This window comes from Cucurbita moschata, unplaced genomic scaffold (genome assembly GCF_002738365.1).
Source record: "Cucurbita moschata cultivar Rifu unplaced genomic scaffold, Cmos_1.0 Cmo_Scf00017, whole genome shotgun sequence".
NCBI classification, from domain to species: domain Eukaryota; kingdom Viridiplantae; phylum Streptophyta; class Magnoliopsida; order Cucurbitales; family Cucurbitaceae; genus Cucurbita; species Cucurbita moschata.
In genome coordinates, this window is record NW_019268533.1 from 4,034,244 (window position 1) to 4,053,465 (window position 19,222).

General features: G+C 37.4%; 2 protein-coding genes and 7 non-coding genes across 11 annotated transcripts; all 9 read left to right on the forward strand.

The window, feature by feature from the left end:
* The first annotated feature begins 5,023 nt into the window (after positions 1–5,023).
* LOC111454945 (7-deoxyloganetin glucosyltransferase-like) lies at positions 5,024–6,704 on the forward strand. Its single transcript, XM_023096431.1, has 2 exons — positions 5,024–5,588; positions 5,672–6,704. The coding sequence occupies exons 1-2, from the start codon at positions 5,078–5,080 to the stop codon at positions 6,577–6,579; spliced, it is 1,419 nt and encodes a 472-aa protein (XP_022952199.1). The 5' UTR covers positions 5,024–5,077; the 3' UTR covers positions 6,580–6,704.
* A 2,179-nt stretch (positions 6,705–8,883) lies between these two features.
* TRNAM-CAU lies at positions 8,884–8,955 on the forward strand. The gene has a single exon. It is a non-coding gene; the product is annotated as a tRNA-Met (tRNA).
* A 74-nt stretch (positions 8,956–9,029) lies between these two features.
* Positions 9,030–9,101, forward strand: TRNAM-CAU. The gene has a single exon. It is a non-coding gene; the product is annotated as a tRNA-Met (tRNA).
* A 77-nt stretch (positions 9,102–9,178) lies between these two features.
* TRNAM-CAU lies at positions 9,179–9,250 on the forward strand. Its single transcript has one exon. It is a non-coding gene; the product is annotated as a tRNA-Met (tRNA).
* A 77-nt stretch (positions 9,251–9,327) lies between these two features.
* On the forward strand, positions 9,328–9,399 carry TRNAM-CAU. The gene has a single exon. It is a non-coding gene; the product is annotated as a tRNA-Met (tRNA).
* Positions 9,400–9,455: 56 nt separating this feature from the next.
* On the forward strand, positions 9,456–18,670 carry LOC111455117 (AP-2 complex subunit mu-like). Of its 3 annotated transcripts, none has more exons than XM_023096657.1 (14): positions 9,456–9,732; positions 10,584–10,680; positions 12,433–12,513; positions 12,721–12,811; positions 12,981–13,075; positions 13,382–13,471; positions 13,546–13,594; positions 13,670–13,808; positions 15,430–15,546; positions 16,474–16,564; positions 16,646–16,788; positions 17,240–17,354; positions 17,986–18,030; positions 18,222–18,670. In XM_023096657.1, the coding sequence occupies exons 1-14, from the start codon at positions 9,650–9,652 to the stop codon at positions 18,300–18,302; spliced, it is 1,317 nt and encodes a 438-aa protein (XP_022952425.1). In that variant the 5' UTR covers positions 9,456–9,649; the 3' UTR covers positions 18,303–18,670. The 3 variants fall into 3 exon arrangements, with proteins under 3 accessions (XP_022952425.1, XP_022952426.1, XP_022952424.1); XM_023096658.1 differs by having other exon boundaries at positions 10,584–10,652; positions 12,405–12,513; XM_023096656.1 differs by lacking the exons at positions 9,456–9,732; positions 10,584–10,680 and adding an exon at positions 11,206–11,484 and having other exon boundaries at positions 12,336–12,513.
* On the forward strand, positions 10,782–10,853 carry TRNAM-CAU. The gene has a single exon. It is a non-coding gene; the product is annotated as a tRNA-Met (tRNA).
* TRNAM-CAU lies at positions 10,931–11,002 on the forward strand. Its single transcript has one exon. It is a non-coding gene; the product is annotated as a tRNA-Met (tRNA).
* Positions 11,080–11,151, forward strand: TRNAM-CAU. The gene has a single exon. It is a non-coding gene; the product is annotated as a tRNA-Met (tRNA).
* Positions 18,671–19,222: the final 552 nt, after the last annotated feature.

The following is a 19,222-nucleotide window of genomic DNA, read 5'->3' on the forward strand; positions in this document are numbered from 1 at the left end:
AATTGAATCAAACCGTGTTCTCAAGATAATGACCACTAACATATCCTTTCTTTTCAACTACGTCGATTGACCATGCCAGAGGATAATCGGAACAATCAAGTAAGCCCTGATCGTACTCTTCCATTAACTTGTCTCCGTACTCGATCTTTAGAAATTCTTGTCGCTTTTTGCATCGCAACACTAGCTTGAAATATTTCTTGAGGATAACTCCCTTGAACTGTATTCGGGTGATAAGGTTAACATATGCAACTTGAGTCCTCGAGGCGGACAGCTACTACAATCAAGCATCTTTTCGAAGTAGGAATGTAACACAGTTCCGCCTTTGTCTTTCAGAGTACTGTATATGATCAAGTATTTCATCCATTAGACTTCTATATGCTATAAGTGATATAAGTTTATCATTGGTCAACTTTGATTAATCTTTTTAGATAACTTATTCAACATAAAAGTTCCATACATATCCAATCCCGTTCCTATAACTTTGTATCGAAGTATCACATTCCCATAATATTATAAACATATATTCACATTCCCACTTGAGGTTCACACTCCCGTCAATCAATCAGTCACTCGCCTTTACCTGAAAAATATTATTATAAAGATAAGTATTTAAAATCGCTGTAAATGTTCCTATAGTTGGAGTCGAAAAATTCTCTCACACACATGTATCGTGACTAATGAGACCTAATATTCATGATTGTTCGTTAGGCTTTACTTTGTTTTATCGAGTAAGGTTGAATGTGTCAGAATTTAGTGCAACTTATTTCTAGTTTGAATTAGTCAAGATACTTATAATCAGTTAATATTGGGAGAATACATCAATTATGGAATATATCTCAGATATTCTTAATCCGTTAATATTTTTCCTTTATGATTTGTTAGTACCATACTTTATTTTATTCTCCAGATTTAGTTAGTCTATATTTTCCTTATTTGTAGGTATTAGTTGGTAGCTTGTATCCTATTTAAACGTTGTTGATATCGAAGATTGAACTTTCGATCCCAATTTTATTTCTCATTCTTTACTCGGTATTATTTCTTGAGTAATAATATTTTCAGATCTGTTCCCACTTTTGAGGGGTAGATATTGTATCAGAAAGCATAGTACATTTTTACACAGAGTTTTCGCACATGTACGGGGTTCACTAGGCAAGCTTGTTAAAGAACACGCTAGACGCCCTAACTATAGGTAGCATACTCATGCTACCTAAAACCGAAAGAAAAGAAAAGAACACAAATAACATCATGATTGTACACGTTTGTACATTATATGTCGGAGAATTAATTCATGATCATGTAATATACAATATGCATAAGGTCCCAAATAAAAAAATCATGTTTCAATGAGATGATACATATAATAGTTCCGTAAATAACATGATATATGTCTCCTAAGAGACATAGTGTTTTAATTATGCTTATATTACATTGTACGCACGATGTCTCAAACGATATAAACATAGTCATATCATCATATCAATCATATATAAAAACAAGACCCAAGGTAACAAACAATTTCATCCAACCTATTTCATAGGTATTCAACGAATAAGTTTACCTACCGTAAAAAGCTTAATCTGATTCCGTGAGCTTATCATCTCTTAAACTCGACTTTAAGAGAGTTCAATGTCACCTATCGAGCTTATAATCTCTTAAACTCAGCTTTAAGAGAGTTCAACGTTACCTATCGTGTCAACTTTCGATAAGCTTTTCTAAAGATAATTCTGTTACTGTTACATGAGAGATATTCGTTTGAATGGCTCAAAATCAGAGTTTTTCAGCATAAAAATGTGTGGCTTGCTTCGGATATAGTTGTAGAATCTCATGCCGATGTTAGCTTGCTTCGGGTTTGTAAGAATCAATCCCGTTTCTTTTTGCTTTTTCAGAGAATAAATTTGCCTATAGTTGATTTTTTATAGGAAGAAAGCTAACCTTAATACATTCCCTTTCTTAGGTGGGGAATTTTAATAGGCCCGAAAATTCAATTCTCGACATAGTTATTTGATTCTCAAACATTCTTTTTTTTCAAGTATTATAAATAAAGCATTCAACCAAACGACTCTATAAACGTGTCTATAGCGGTGTAAACAAGGACAATGAAGCTCATATTTAATTATTTATTCTCGTAATAAGGATCTAAAAACGAAAGAGAAAAAAAAAAAAACGTGTTTTCTCCCCTCTTTTTCTTTGATTCTCTCTTTTTAACATGTTTTTTTTTCTCTCTTTTTCTTTTCAACTTTCCTTCCCTCTACCGAGGGGGAGGGTGTTCGTCGTTTGCGTCACCGCCTCTAACTCGGTATTCTCACTCTTTTAGAGGGCACCAAAACGTTGAATGATAGAGCGGGGTATGGAAGCTGGTTTAAAAGGGAAGGGGCGTGGATTCGTCGTGCAGAGACGTTTATGCTAAGACTCGGGATATTTTTCTCTTATCTCATCTTCTCGTTCTCGCTTATGCCAAGACGCTTCACCCTATTAAAGACGTTCATAAGTAATTTTAATTCCTAATTTTTATAAAGTAATTCTCAAATATATTATGAATTATCTAATAAATGGTATGTCAGTAGTCATTGTATTGTAGACGTATGTATCCTTGCTAGAACTCTTTCCTCTTTTCAATCAATGTGGGATCCCACATTGGTTGGAGAAGGGAACGAAACATTCTAAGGTTGTGGAAACCGACCTTAGAAGCCGCGTTCTTACACCCTTGGGAAGAATTCCGAAAGAAAAAAAAAAAAAAAATCTAAAAATGACATCATTTCCAATTAAAAATGCTAACATAATGTTGGGAATGAATTCATTTATACAATGGAAATATTGAAATCGTAACGATTTGACTTTTTGAACATGTACGCAATTTATCCAAAAATTGTTAAAAAAAAAAAAAAAAGGGTTTAAATGAAAACAAACTTCTTCAACCAAAATTTTCCGACTCCCCATAAATCACTTTTCCACTCTGTTCGTCACTCCCGTCCTACCACCTTACATTTACCTGAAAATCATTTTAAAAACAGGATGAATATTAAAAAAATTGAGTAAGATACTTTCCTCCCGAGTCAGATATGCAAATTGTCATATAGTTCATCAATCAAAATCGAGGAACCTAGTGGTTGATTACCCGAAACACATATCGTGTAATCTCCTCACCAAAAACTATTTTCAACAATCACTCTTCGGTGACCATTAGTGGTTGGCTACTTGATACACACAACGTGTAATCTTTACCACAAAAATAATTTTCAGCAACCACACCATTATTAGCAGGTTACTCAATACATGCACTCCTCAAACTTGTATCCGATATTTATTTTTCCACTTCAAATAGTATTTCGAGTGATGCTCGGGGGTGGCCGTTGCAAGGACTGCGACCACCTAATAGACACGGATGAAGATAGGGAGGAGGTGGTGGACTCTAAAAAAGGTAGGTGGTAACGTCAGATTGTAAGCGACTTATCCAACTCGCTCCAAAATCCAAAATAATCTAACGAAGCTTGAACTTAACTTTCCCTTGCGCCCAAATGAGAGGACTGCCTTTATTGGTGCTATATCTAAGAATACTTTACCCGAACTATGAACTCAAGATCCCTTCCATTGAAGCTTAGTTGGTTTTGGAGTCTAAACACTATTTCGTTACTAAAAGAGTAATTATGGGCATGATTCTTTGCTAACTCTTTCATCTCTACGGTGATGCCAAAATTTGTCATATCTAAGATTATCAGTGTCATATCCATCATGTAGCTTGACACAGACACTTGACAGCCTCTTACCTTCTTAAACGGTTCTACGTTTACCCCTATTGGGGTAGCCACGGACAACAGAGAACCTAGTGCTCTAATTCTATCCTCACATGTTTAACAAAATTAGCAGAAATGAAAGAGTGAATATTGCCGAAATGAAACAACACTCTTTGCAAAGTGGGCCAAGATAGACAAAATACATGTGACTGTAGTGTTTGAGGTTTTGACCTCATTGAAGCCGAACCTAAACCTGTGCTCGAGAATAATGGCATAGATTCCACCTTGCTTCTGGGTCGGCTTCTAGGGTAAGACTTGATCACTATTCGAAGCTGATAGGTATCGACTATCATCTTAGCCTAAGATATTGCAAAGCTACATTGCCCTCCTTGTGGCATTTGAAGCAAACCCTATTCTCAAACCTATGTGTCGGAGTGTCGTCCACAATTAGTAAATAATTTCTCACAAGGATAGTCTTGTGTGGGTCTAGGTCCAGGTCCACCTCGATTGTATGAGGTCTTGGTCGAGGCTCCACCTTCCTCTTTTACCCTCTTCTCCAACTCGAGTTAGGAACCTTGTCATCTGTTGGAGGCTCATGATCATCTTTCGCATCTTCTATTCGAAGTATTGTGGCATAGCCAGGTAGCTCATGAGCAAAGACCGCACCACGAACCACAAGTCTCAAGCTCATGATAAAACAGTAATTTCTTTTCCTTTAGGTCGACCATGTCAAGGGCAAATCAGGACAATCGAGTAAGCTCTTGATCGTAATCTTCTATTAACCTGTCTCCCAACTCGATCTTTAGAAATTCTTTCCGCTTTTTATATCGTAACACCAGCTTGAAATATATCGTAAGGATAACTCCCTTCAACTATACCCAGTTGATCAGATTAACATGTGCACCCAGAGTCCTCGAGACAGACTACTACTACTACAATCAAGCATCGAATTTCATATGATCAAATATTTCATCTATTAGCGACATAAAAGTTCCATACATATCCATTGCGGTTCATATAACTTTGTATTGAAGTATCACATTCCCATAATATTATAATCATATATTGACATTCCACCCGATATTCCAACTCCTTTAAGTTTTTCAAAAGTACTTCGAAGACTATCGTCTGTTGAAATAAAAATATATAAAATTTACGTAAATAATTAAAATATGTATGGATAATAACTTTATTTGTATTTTTTAAAAACTATATTTGTCTTCTCATCATTTCAAATGGTATCTTTTACCATAATGTTCATCTTTTTATGATGAGCCTATAAGATAGTGGAGTTGTTCAATCCCATTGTTCCAAAGCCAAGCAAGTTCCAAAAAAGAGATTGAAAGATGGGTTCAATCTCCAAAACTAGTAAGCCACATGTTGTATGTGTCCCATTTCCAGCCCAAGGCCATATCAACCCTATGCTAAAGCTGGCTAAGCTTCTCCACCATAGAGGTTTCCACGTAACGTTCGTCAATACCGAGTACAATCATAGACGTCTGCTTAACTCGAGAGGCCCAAACTCGGTCGATGGCTTGCTAGATTTTCAGTTTAGAACCATTCCCGATGGCCTTCCCTTCTCGGATGCGAATTCTACCCAAGACGTACCTTCCCTTTGCCAATCCACCTCCAAAAATTGCTTAGTTCCTTTTTGTGATCTTATTTCTGAGCTTAACTTGACCATTGATGTCCCGCCGGTTAGCTGTATTGTTGGAGATGCTATCATGTCTTTTTGTATGTTGGCGGCTAATAAGTTTAAAATCCCTCATGCTTTGTTCTGGACGGCTAGTGCTTGTGGCTACTTTGGTTACTTGCGTTATCATGAGCCGATTAAGCACGGGTTGGTACCACTTGAAGGTATGATTCATTTTTTTTTTTAAGCATAATATATTTTAATTTGAAAGTTGGGTTTTTTAATATTAGCTTCTTTCATGGTTTAGACTTGGAGAATACGATAGAATGGACTCGGGGACTGAAAAGTATACGTTTGAGGGACCTGCCTAGCTTTCTTCTTACAACGGAACCAGATGATATCATGCTAAATTTTATCAATCAAGAAATGAGTAGATGTCGAGAAGCTTCGGCGATTATATTAAACACATATGATTCGCTTGAACACGATGCTATAGATTCTCTTTCTTCTATACTTCCTCCTCTTTACATAGTTGGTCCACTTCACTTGCTTGTCAACCAAATAGACGATGAAAAGCTAAGAGCAATAGATTCAAATCTTTGGGTCGAGGATATGGATTGCATCGAGTGGCTTAACTCAAACGAACCCAACTCGGTGGTTTACGTTAATTTTGGTAGTACAACAGTGATGACTGAAGATCAACTAATTGAGTTTGCATGGGGATTAGCAGATAGTGAAAAGCCGTTCTTATGGATTACAAGACCCGATATAATCGTGGGAGATTCAGCCATTTTGCCCGTTGAATTTGTAACACGAACCAAAGATAGAAGTTTGATAGCAAATTGGTGTTGTCAAGAACAAGTGTTGAGCCATCCATCTGTGGGAGGGTTTCTAACACATAGTGGATGGAATTCGAGTCTTGAAAGTATATGCGCTGGAGTGCCGATGATCTCGTGGCCTTTCTTTGCCGAACAACAAACGAATTGTCGTTATTGTTGCACCGAGTGGGGCGTTGGGATGGAAATCGATAGCAATGTTCGAAGAAATGATGTCGAGAAGCTTGTGAGAGAGCTAATGGATGGCGAAAAGGGTATGAAAATGAAGAAGAATGTGATGGATTTGAAGAGCAAAGCTGAAGAAGCGTATAAACTTGGTGGATATGCTTCCAAGCAATTGGATAAACTCATCAATGATGTTCTTCTACAAAATTCTTAACTTGGTTTGTTTTTCTTAAACCTATATATTTAGAAGAGTGTGCTTATTCAATAAAATCTACTTTTAAGTTAGTCTTGTAATATTTTAGTTGGAATCTCTAAAAAAATATCGACCATCGAGAATAAGTTTGTAACGACTTTTTAAATGAAATATTTTTTTATGAGCGTGTGGAAATCTCTTTCTATTAGATACATTTTAAAACCGTGAAGCTGACGGTGATACGTATCGGGACAAAGGGGAGAATATCTACTAGTGGTGGCTTTGGGCTGTTACAAGGGTATTAGAGCCAAGCACCGAGGGAGAGGTGATCCTCTGTGCTAGGGCTCTCGGAAGCCCACAACTTCCGCTTCTGAGTGGCATTGGACCGAGATTGTCCCTCTTATCGTGGGGAATTCCTTTGTCTCATCACTTGCCTTATGTCGGACAGTTCCTCTACCCCAATATGGTATCTCAATTGTGCCCCCAATGCCATTGGAGCACTCTCTATACAAGTCGTTGGCATAACCAATTCGGGGACAGGGGCTTACCATGAAGCAACTTCAAATGTCATACCTTTTGTCTCCCCTGCTTGCTGTCTTTTCATTCGGAATCTAGCTTTACCACTCTATCTCACTGTGGCCACCCTGATGGAGAAGATTACTGGGCTACTTTCTGTTCCCTCCGGTTGCCATCTACGGATGTCAGGGTTAACCCAATTGTACGGTACAAGTGATGTGCCAAGCAAGGATGCTGGACTCTTAAGGGGGTGGATTGAGAGATCCCACATTGGTTGGAGAGAGGAACGAAACATTGCTTATAAGGGTATGGAAACCTCTCCTTAGTAGACGCGTTTTAAAATCGGGAGGCTGATGACGATACGTAACGAGACAAAACAAACAATATCTGCTTGCTAGCAATGGGTCCCACGGTTGAAGTCGGGAGGCTAATGACATTTTATGGCCTCCACAGCAGAAGCCGCCATCTGTGCATTAGTCTCTTGCCTTTACGTGAAAATATTAATAAAATGGATCCCACGGTTGAAGTCGAAAAATGCTGTCACACACATGTATTATAACTAACGAGACCTAATATTCATGATTGTTCGTTAGACTATACTTTTTTTGTCGGGTAAAATTAGATGCATATTACTTTTTTACACACATTTTTACGCAAACGTACGTGGGTCCATTAGGCAATCGTGTTAAAGAACACCCTAGGCGGCCTAACTATAGGTAGTACCAAAAAACTGAGAGAAAAGAAAGGAACACAAATAATATCATGATTGTACACGTCTATATATTATATAGCGGAGAAGTAATTCATGATCATATAATATACCATATGTATAAGGTCCCACGTTAAAAATCATGTTTCAATATGCTGATACACATAACACTTCCGTAAATAACATGACATAAGTCTCTTAAGAGACATATGGTGTCTCGAAAAATATAAGCATAGTCATATTATCATATCAGTCATACTATATATGGAAGTACGTATATCATATAAATCAAACAACTAATACCATGTAAACAAGGTCACATGGTACATTGTAACAAACAATTTCATCCCGCAAAAGCTCTAATGTTCTTAAGTCTCGGTAAACTTATCATTTCTTAAACTCAGCTTTAAGAGAGTTTGTAGGTTTATAGTTGGGTGACGGGATTGTGGAGCATAGATTCAAATCTAATTTTCAATTCTTAACTGTAAACTGATACGGATGAGAAGATTTTTAAAGGATAGGAATCAAATTTAACTTTCAACTTTCAATAAACTTTTCTAAAACTTCACATTCCCTTTCCCTTTTTGCTTTCTTCTTCTCCTCCGAAGATAACCCACCGAGCCGTTTGTTTTAAGTTTTGGAACGGAAAAAGAGAATGAAAATATTTAATTATATGAAATTTTGATAACATTTTTCGTGCAATACCAAACATAGTTATTTGATTGTCAGACATCGTAGACGAAGTCTCCAACCAAACAACCTTATAGAAATGTGTGTAAAGGTGGGAACGAGGATAATGAAGCTCATATTTAATTCCTTATTCTTATGATAAGTAGGGATCTAAAAAAGAAAAAAAAAAACGTGAAAAAAGTATGTATAATAAAATCAATCAAATCAATATTTTCTCTCCCACTCTAAAGTGGTTCAATTTTCTTGATTTTCGTTAATTTATTATTCAATTTTAAAGCATTCTAAAAATAAATTATTAATTATTAAGGCCTAAAATTTAAAAGTTAGTTACATTATAGTTATAATTAATACTTAACAAGTAAAATAAAACATTATAAATAAATATTAAATTAGTGAAAGGCTTATAAACAATCAGAGTGGCGCAGCGGAAGCGTGGTGGGCCCATAACCCACAGGTCCCAGGATCGAAACCTGGCTCTGATAAGAGTGGCTTCCGTTTTGTTTTCTTCTTTCCTTCTCGTATAAAATTTTAGACAGTACGGATTTCCTTTTCGACAATCAGAGTGGCGCAGCGGAAGCGTGGTGGGCCCATAACCCACAGGTCCCAGGATCGAAACCTGGCTCTGATAAGAGTGGCTTCCGTTTATTTGTTTTCTTCTTTCCTTCTCATATAAATTTTTAGACAGTACGGATTTCCTTTTCGACAATCAGAGTGGCGCAGCGGAAGCGTGGTGGGCCCATAACCCACAGGTCCCAGGATCGAAACCTGGCTCTGATAAGAGTGGCTTCCGTTTATTTGTTTTCTTCTTTCCTTCTCATATAAAATTTTAGACAGTACGGATTTCCTTTTCGACAATCAGAGTGGCGCAGCGGAAGCGTGGTGGGCCCATAACCCACAGGTCCCAGGATCGAAACCTGGCTCTGATAAGAGTGGCTTCCATTTTCTTTTTTGTTTTTTCTTTTTCCCTTTTCTCTTGCTTTTTTGTATTGCATTTTGGGACATGGGGCTCGGTCAACAATTTTGAGTTTCATAGTTGCAGAAGAATCATAGAAATCCTTTCCCAACAATTTCCACTTCTCCACCAAAACTTTCCCATCCCTCCAATTCCCCAGATCTCATCACTTCTTCATCTCCTCCCTGCTCTCATAGTTTCTCATTTTTGTTGGTGGATCAGACATGCCAGTGGCTGCTTCCGCCATTTACTTCCTCAATCTCCGAGGGGATGTTCTCATTAATCGTCTCTACCGTGACGATGTCGGGTAATTTTACCTCTTTTTATTTTCTAAGTTCCAATTTCTAATCTGGATGTTCACGTAAGAGGGTTCGTAGCGTGTCTATATTGCTTATAAGTCTGGATTATATGATTTCATTTATTGGGTCAAGCTTACAATTTAAGTTTTGATCGTTGGAAGAGTTTCTAAAGCAATGGGCATTGTTGAGATTCTTTGTAATTGAGTCTGAGGTGATCAACTGAATCATTTTTCAGCGAATTGTAGATCCTCGCTGTTACTTGTTTGATATCAATCAGTGTTTTCATGGTACACTTAGAGCCTATGGTGAGGGGCGATGTGAGGTGCTCGCCTTTTGCGCGTTTTAGTCACAATGGTGCACGAGCACTTGCCTCAATCATGAAGAAGGGGAAGAGTCGAAAGAAGATGATTAGAGAAGAAAAATAAGAAGAAGATGAGTAGGGAGGGATGGGAAGAAAAATAAGATGAGTATAGAGAAAAGAACAAGATCAAGAAGATGAGTTAGATGGTAATTTACCTTATGCCTCAATGTAGGAAACCCGTATACACGTGTGGATTATGTCATTTTTTTCGTCGGGTTATTTGATGAATCCTTAGAGAAGCCCCTTTTTGACAAACTATTATGCAATCTGCATACCTTGTGAGATAAAGATGGTGGTAAGCCAAAATGACTTTCTTAAGCTTCTAAAAGTGTGGTATGTAGTAATAGTTTCAAAGGTATTTAGTTAGTCTATTAGGCGGGTATTATTGCACGGATGGAATATTGCTTATTTCAGCTTATGGATACAATTTTTATGTATCGTTGTGTTTTCTCGTTAAGTTATGCTGGTTAACTCTTTTTACACCTAATAAATTCGCAGCGGAAATATGGTGGATGCCTTCCGAACGCATATAATGCAAACAAAAGAACTTGGCACGTGTCCGGTGAGGCAAATTGGTGGTTGCTCTTTCTTTTACATNGATCGAAACCTGGCTCTGATAAGAGTGGCTTCCGTTTATTTGTTTTCTTCTTTCCTTCTCATATAAATTTTTAGACAGTACGGATTTCCTTTTCGACAATCAGAGTGGCGCAGCGGAAGCGTGGTGGGCCCATAACCCACAGGTCCCAGGATCGAAACCTGGCTCTGATAAGAGTGGCTTCCGTTTATTTGTTTTCTTCTTTCCTTCTCATATAAATTTTTAGACAGTACGGATTTCCTTTTCGACAATCAGAGTGGCGCAGCGGAAGCGTGGTGGGCCCATAACCCACAGGTCCCTGGATCGAAACCTGGCTCTGATAAGAGTGGCTTCCGTTTATTTGTTTTCTTCTTTCCTTCTCATATAAAATTTTAGACAGTACGGATTTCCTTTTCGACAATCAGAGTGGCGCAGCGGAAGCGTGGTGGGCCCATAACCCACAGGTCCCAGGATCGAAACCTGGCTCTGATAAGAGTGGCTTCCATTTTCTTTTTTGTTTTTTCTTTTTCCCTTTTCTCTTGCTTTTTTGTATTGCATTTTGGGACATGGGGCTCGGTCAACAATTTTGAGTTTCATAGTTGCAGAAGAATCATAGAAATCCTTTCCCAACAATTTCCACTTCTCCACCAAAACTTTCCCATCCCTCCAATTCCCCAGATCTCATCACTTCTTCATCTCCTCCCTGCTCTCATAGTTTCTCATTTTTGTTGGTGGATCAGACATGCCAGTGGCTGCTTCCGCCATTTACTTCCTCAATCTCCGAGGGGATGTTCTCATTAATCGTCTCTACCGTGACGATGTCGGGTAATTTTACCTCTTTTTATTTTCTAAGTTCCAATTTCTAATCTGGATGTTCACGTAAGAGGGTTCGTAGCGTGTCTATATTGCTTATAAGTCTGGATTATATGATTTCATTTATTGGGTCAAGCTTACAATTTAAGTTTTGATCGTTGGAAGAGTTTCTAAAGCAATGGGCATTGTTGAGATTCTTTGTAATTGAGTCTGAGGTGATCAACTGAATCATTTTTCAGCGAATTGTAGATCCTCGCTGTTACTTGTTTGATATCAATCAGTGTTTTCATGGTACACTTAGAGCCTATGGTGAGGGGCGATGTGAGGTGCTCGCCTTTTGCGCGTTTTAGTCACAATGGTGCACGAGCACTTGCCTCAATCATGAAGAAGGGGAAGAGTCGAAAGAAGATGATTAGAGAAGAAAAATAAGAAGAAGATGAGTAGGGAGGGATGGGAAGAAAAATAAGATGAGTATAGAGAAAAGAACAAGATCAAGAAGATGAGTTAGATGGTAATTTACCTTATGCCTCAATGTAGGAAACCCGTATACACGTGTGGATTATGTCATTTTTTTCGTCGGGTTATTTGATGAATCCTTAGAGAAGCCCCTTTTTGACAAACTATTATGCAATCTGCATACCTTGTGAGATAAAGATGGTGGTAAGCCAAAATGACTTTCTTAAGCTTCTAAAAGTGTGGTATGTAGTAATAGTTTCAAAGGTATTTAGTTAGTCTATTAGGCGGGTATTATTGCACGGATGGAATATTGCTTATTTCAGCTTATGGATACAATTTTTATGTATCGTTGTGTTTTCTCGTTAAGTTATGCTGGTTAACTCTTTTTACACCTAATAAATTCGCAGCGGAAATATGGTGGATGCCTTCCGAACGCATATAATGCAAACAAAAGAACTTGGCACGTGTCCGGTGAGGCAAATTGGTGGTTGCTCTTTCTTTTACATGAGAATTAGCAATGTATACATTGTGATTGTTGTAAGCAGCAATGCAAATGTAGCTTGTGCGTTCAAATTCGTGGTTGAGGTAGTTAGCATCTTCTTCGTGGTTGTATGCTTTGGTGTAACATTCTTTACCTTCATGATTTAAGTTCGATGTTTGATTAATCAACTATTTTCAAGTTTATATTTAGCTTCCTTTTAGGATATTTGAAGAAGATTTTGCTCAAGTAGCTAAATAATAAAGGAAGCATATTTTATTTTGATGGAACTTATGATTTAGTTTTGCTTACAGGCTGTTGCACTGTTCAAATCTTATTTTGGTGGGGCTTTCGATGAAGATGCAATTCGAAACAATTTTGTTCTTATTTACGAGCTTTTGGATGGTATGTGATGCCTTCTAAAAGTGTGCACGTGTATTTACTAGAAGTTTATGTATAAGCTTACAATTAGACATACATGTTATATATGTTGCCTTTTTATTATTGTCTTAGAAATAGAGGCATTTGTGTCGTGGAAATGAGTCGAAGGCTGATATCTGCCTTGTAATTGCAGAAATAATGGATTTCGGTTACCCGCAAAACCTCTCGCCTGAAATTCTAAAACTATATATCACTCAAGAAGGAGTTCGCTCGCCATTCTCTTCCAAGGTTAGATAATATTTATATTTTCCAACAGATTTTGAGCATAGAATGCTTAGCTATAACGTTCCGGTACCTTACAATTTCTTTCTATATCTCTCTCTCTCACTCTTTGTAATTTTCTGGCCATTTGTATTTCTTAAGAGGATTTCTTGTCCTCTTATACTCGTGAAGTTTATCGAAATCAATTAAATTTTCTCTTGTAGCAAAAGTAAAAATATTTTAAAGAGGAATAAATGTCTGTTTATAAACAAGTGATTTTTACTGAAATCTTTTCATTTCGTTCCTTTTATTTTGCACCTTGTGCTAAAAAAGCCTTCAGATAAACCTGTCCCAAATGCAACTTTACAAGTCACAGGTGCTGTCGGTTGGCGAAGGGAAGGGCTTGTATATAAAAAAAATGAGGTGAACGATGATTCTTTCTTTCTTTGCTTGCACGAATTAAGAAACGAACTAAATTCTGAACCTTTTCTATGCAGGTCTTTTTGGATATTGTTGAAAGTGTAAACCTTCTTATGTCTTCAAAAGGTAGATAATAGCTTTTAAGGTTTCTTCTGTATCACATATCTGTTGTGGAATCTTATAAAATATTGGTGATCATAGGTAGCGTTCTACGTTGTGACGTTACTGGGAAGATTCTTATGAAGTGCTTTCTTTCTGGAATGCCTGATCTAAAGTTGGGTTTAAATGATAAGATTGGACTTGAGAAAGAGTCGCAAATGAAGTCCCGTCCAAATAAGAGGTAGTTTCTCATGGGAGATTTTAATGACACTCGACAACGATACTACTTTTATTGATTTATCTTGGCCGTCTAAACCTACTTTATTTTTTCTTTTTCGTCGTACTTAATTTGTTATTTAGCATCATCAACTCTTCTCTGTTTCAACTGAATTTCATTTGTTATTCATGATTATTTTTATCTGTGTTTGTATTGTGTGGCTGTACATTGTGCATCTTCTATGGTTCTTTTGGTTTCTTTTACTATATCAATGATAGTAACATGAGAGGAAGACATAATTGTTTGTAGTTTATTATGATTTTATTGTAGTGTTGTTCAAATAACTTCTGATTTGCTTGGTAAGTTCTTTTAAGAAGTCTTCAAAATATTTCTTTTGTTGATTTTTTGTCGATGTCAATTTTCGAAGTCTTCTTAACGACTCAAAATTGGACTGGAGCATGTCATGTGCCTTAGTGCCCGTGTTAAAATGAAGAAGTTAACAACGTGGACTTATTAGATGGAAGATCGAAAGTTCAGTGCTAGACGTATTACTAATATAAATGTTTCAAAATTCATAGACTTAATAGACACAACCTCGAAAGTTCAAGGACCAAACTTAACCTTTTAAATAGGATATCTCATCAATACAATGTTTCTAATTCAGAAGAATGATAATGCGCAGTACATGGATGCAGGGTTATTGAACTAAGGATGAATATTAGTTTTTCACATGTTGGTGTTGCTCTTTCTTTTTCGTTTTTTTAACAAGAAACAAATGGTCTTTCTCTTTCTTGATGTTGTATTTCTTCTTCTTTTCTTTTCTTTTTTCACCTTTTATTTGTTAAGAGAAAGGATGCTTAAGATTAGATTTGAGGTTATCTTTGTGTATTAGTGTGAGATCCCACCTCGGGTGGAGAGGGGAATGAAACATTTCTTATAAGGGTGTGGAAACCTCTCTCTAGTAGACGCGTTTTAAAACCTTTGAGGGGAAGCTCTTTTTAGGGAAAGCTTGAAGAGAGCAATATCTACTGGTGGTGGGCTTGAGTTGTTAGAAATGGTAACAGAGCCAGACACCGCCCTTTAAGGGAAAGCTGGAAGAGGGCAATATCTACTAGTGGTGGGCTTGAGTTGTTAGAAATGGTAATAGAGCCAGACACCGCCCTTTAAGGGAAAGCTCGAAGAGAGCAATATCTACTAATGGTGGGCTTGGGTGTTATAAATGGTAACAGAGCCAGACACTGGGCGGTGTACTAGCAAGGACGCTGGGCCCCCAAGGGCGGTGGATTGTGAGATCGGTTGGAGAGGGAAACAAAACATTCCTTATATAGGTGTAGAAATCTCTCCCTAGTAGACGCATTTTAAAACCTTGAGAAGAAGCCCTTTAAGGGAAAGCCCAAAAAGGACAATATCGGCTAGTGGTAAGCTCGAGTTGTTACAATTAGTGAGTCAGGTTTTTGTGCTTTTATTTAACTTCACATGTATCATGGAGCTCTTCTTCTCGTCTTTTGAAATGTGGTGGTGAACAATAATTTGGCTGTAGACTATCATATGATTCAAGAAGAGATTTTGGTTTCACATGTTTCTTATTGTTGTAATATTTCATCTAATAAGGTATGCATTTTTTGTTTTATGATTTATTTTGCAGTGGTAAAACAATTGAGCTTGATGATGTTACTTTTCATCAATGTGTAAATTTGACGAGGTTTAACTCGGAGAAGACGGTCAGCTTTGTGCCACCCGATGGCGAATTTGAATTGATGAAGTGAGCTCAAATTTTTAATCTGTCTCGTGCGTTGTTTAAAGTTAAAGTTGAGAATCTCAATAGTTCAAGTTTTTTAATTCCTTTGAACATCTAGCTTCCATTAAGTTTAGTTATTACCAATATAGAATATACCATCTTCATTTTGATGAAGTATGGAAGTTTTCCCCCCGTGACGTTTATTGCCATGCCTATCGGCGTGTCATGCACTTTTGTACTTTATGTAGCAAATTTGAGTGCTTTTGCAATTATACCGCATGTGAGTATGAGATTTATTAGCTGTGCCCTCACAGAACTTTTATTGTGCATCTCATGCAAAAATCATCCATGTGATCCATTATCTCTTATAGAGGGAAGGACAAAGGACCCCACCATATGTGTAGAATGTATAGAGAGGGAAAATGAATAGCTTTTTGTTGGAGGCTGTAACGGCCCAAGCCCACTGCTAGTAGATATTGTCCTCTTTAGGCTTTCCTTTTCGGACTTTACCCCAAGGTTTTTAAAACGCGTCTGCTAGGGAGAGGTTTACACACCCTTATAAGGAATGCTTCATTCTCCTCTTCAATCGATGTGAGATCTCACAATCCACCCCCCTTGGGAGCCCAGCGTTCTTGTTGGCACATCGCCCGGTGTCTGGCTATGATACCATTTGTGACAGCCCAAGCCCATTGCTAGTAGATATTGTCCGCTTTGACTCGTTACGTATAGCCGTCAGCGTCACGGTTTTAAAACGCGTCTGCTAGGGAGAGTTTTCCACACCCTTATAAGAAATGCTTCGTTCCTCTCTCCAACCAACATGAGATCTCATCTCCAACCAACGTGGGATCTCATAGAGGCACACTGAGAGTTTATTCCATTTTCATGCTTACTCCCTCATACGTGCAAGGTATTTCTTCTATATCTAATATTGTTTATCTTCTTTTGATGCAGATATCGTATTACTGAGGGTGTTAATCTTCCATTTCGAGTACTCCCAACAATTAAGGAGCTTGGTAGGACTCATATGGAAGTTAATGTTAAGGTTTGTGGTTCTCTAAATTTCATGATCTTAACGTATCAAGTTCTACAATGCTTCTTAAGTCCATTATCTACTGGCCTTCAGGTGAAGAGTGTCTTCGGTGCGAAAATGTTTGCTCTTGGCGTGGTCATTAAAATTCCCGTTCCAAAGCAGACAGCTAAAACTAGTTTCCAAGTGACATCCGGTCGAGCCAAGTACAATGCCTCGATCGACTGCATTGTGTGGAAGTAAGTATTTTCCGTAGTTTCTGGTATTTTCTTCAGACAAATACGTTGTAACGCTTGCATATCGTATCATAGATATTCGTGCAGTTTGTCATCTTTGCGATATTATATCATCTATAATTTTTCCATTTATTACAAATTTCTTCATTTTTTCGTTTTAGTTTGGGTAATCTTTGTTCTCACTTCGATTTCTGGAGTCGTGTTTTGGTCTCACTTATTACGTGCTCGTGTAGTTGCTTTCTTTTTCTCATTATACATGTTCTTCATGCATGCATACTCTTCTATTTGAGTAATGAGGTTAGATTTATGTGATCCTTCTCATATTATCTACGATTTTCTCGATAGCCCGTAAATTGATACACTATGATTTTCTTTATAGGGCCTCTCGTTATGTTCGGTCTCATGTTTAATGATATGCAGTTGTGGCTTAGATTTTTATTTCTGTCAATTTCAGGATCAGAAAATTCCCTGGACAAACGGAACCAACCATGAGCGCAGAAGTCGAGCTGATTTCTACAATAACTGAAAGGAAGGCTTGGACACGGCCACCAATTCAGATGGAGTTTCAGGTTCTCATAGATTTAACCTTAGCATACTAGTTTAGCAAATGATGCGTCGATGAATTTTCTTTTAACGGTATCGTAAGCACGTGCTTTCTGCTCATGCTCTGTTGGGTCGATTTAATGGTTTCGTTACGCTCTTTCTTCATCGTCGTTATACTAGTTTAGCAATGATGCATCGATGAATTTTCTTTTAACGGTATTGTAAGCACGTGCTTTCTGCTCCTGCTCTGTTGGGTCGATTTAATGGTTTCGTTACGCTCTTTCTTCATCGTCGTTATACTAGTTTAGCAATGATGCATCGATGAATTTTCTTTTAACGGTATCGTAAGCACGTGCTTTCTGCTCCTGCTCTGTTGGGTCGATTTAATGGTTTCGTTACGCTCTTTCTTCATCGTCGTTATACTAGTTTAGCAATGATGCATCGATGAATTTTCTTTTAACGGTATCGTAAGCACGTGCTTTCTGCTCCTGCTCTGTTGGGTCGATTTAATGGTTTCGTTATGCTCTTTCTTCATCGTCGTTTTGTTGTTCGAATGTCTTTAGAACTGTTTTATTGGAACTTGCATGTTCTTAACTTCTCTCTTCTCTGTCTTAAGATTATGTTGTTGATAAAATATTTATCGTTTTCGGTTAACAGGTTCCCATGTTCACGGCATCTGGTTTACGAGTTCGTTTCCTAAAGGTATTTCTTGTTTTTTCCTATTTTTAGACACTTGAAAAGTCATTCCAAACAGATAGGTACTAGAAAATTCTCGAGTAATATGAATGGAGTTCGAGCATATGTAGTTGTGTTATAGTTTTAGCAATGTGAGTGCGAACTCTTTCAGGCTGTCGTTGGAAACGAAGTTTTTTGTTTTTCAATTTGTTCTTCAGGTGTGGGAGAAGAGTGGTTACAACACAGTCGAATGGGTTCGTTACATAACTAAAGCTGGATCGTACGAGATCCGATGTTAGAATTAACGAAGTGTAGAGAAAGGAAAATTTTGAATGGACGGATAGAGAACGTTCACAGCTTTCTCGCTGACACCGAGATTAATCGAGGGTATATAAGAGAAGCTTGATGGAGAGAGTGATGATCTTTAATGGATCATTTGAGCATTTTAGAAGTTGCTTCTGATGTTTATAAACCAAACTTCTATATTCTTTCCTCCTTCCTTCCTTCCTTCCTTTCTGCTTAATTTTTTTCTGCATAACATCAACGACATTGTTTCTTCTGGCTGCTTTCTGTTGTAATCAAGGCCTTGTAGTGAAGTTCTTGTTTGTTCTTGAATCAATTTCTTTGATGTTGGCTTCTGATCAATGTTATGATGTTTAAACGTTAAGTGGAAGTGTTGAAGTTATATGCAATTGGAATTAGTATGTCATGTTCGAACAATTTTCGTTCGAGGGCTGTTGCATCGTTCGACGATAAACAATGGTAAGAAGAGAATTAATCATCGAAATTTAGGATGATAATTGGTGTTTTGTTTGTAGAGATGTCCATTCTATTCGTGGGGATCTGCTTCAAATTGGTACGGAATTCCTCGTTTAGATGGGGAATGGGGAATACGTGAGGGAGTGGAGAACATTTTTTCCCTATTAGATATATAGAGTCGGGGACGGTATTATATTCTCACTCCCCACTCGATCTTTTGTGCCCCACTTAATATAAATATATTTTTAACACGTTTATATATATATATATATATATATCTTAGTTGGATTGTTTAATTCATATGGGTTTATTGTGATTTTTTTCCATGTTTTTTTTAATAAATATTAATATTGAAAAATGAAGACTTTAAACTATTATTTAAAAAAGAATAATAAACAAAAAAAATTATTTGTTGGGAAACAAATTTTATCGGGGAGAATCCTACTTTCATCTCCACAAA

Bases quoted from the DNA above. Each gene is read 5' to 3' on its own strand.
- LOC111454945 (XM_023096431.1), top strand. From the start codon at position 5,078: ATGGGTTCAATCTCCAAAACTAGTAAGCCACATGTTGTATGTGTCCCA. The intron at 5,589-5,671 runs GTATGATTCATT...TTCATGGTTTAG, and splicing joins CGGGTTGGTACCACTTGAAG to ACTTGGAGAATACGATAGAA.
- LOC111455117 (XM_023096657.1), top strand. From the start codon at position 9,650: ATGCCAGTGGCTGCTTCCGCCATTTACTTCCTCAATCTCCGAGGGGAT. The intron at 13,809-15,429 runs GTAGTTTCTCAT...TTTATTTTGCAG, and splicing joins AAGTCCCGTCCAAATAAGAG to TGGTAAAACAATTGAGCTTG. The intron at 16,789-17,239 runs GTAAGTATTTTC...TGTCAATTTCAG, and splicing joins ATCGACTGCATTGTGTGGAA to GATCAGAAAATTCCCTGGAC.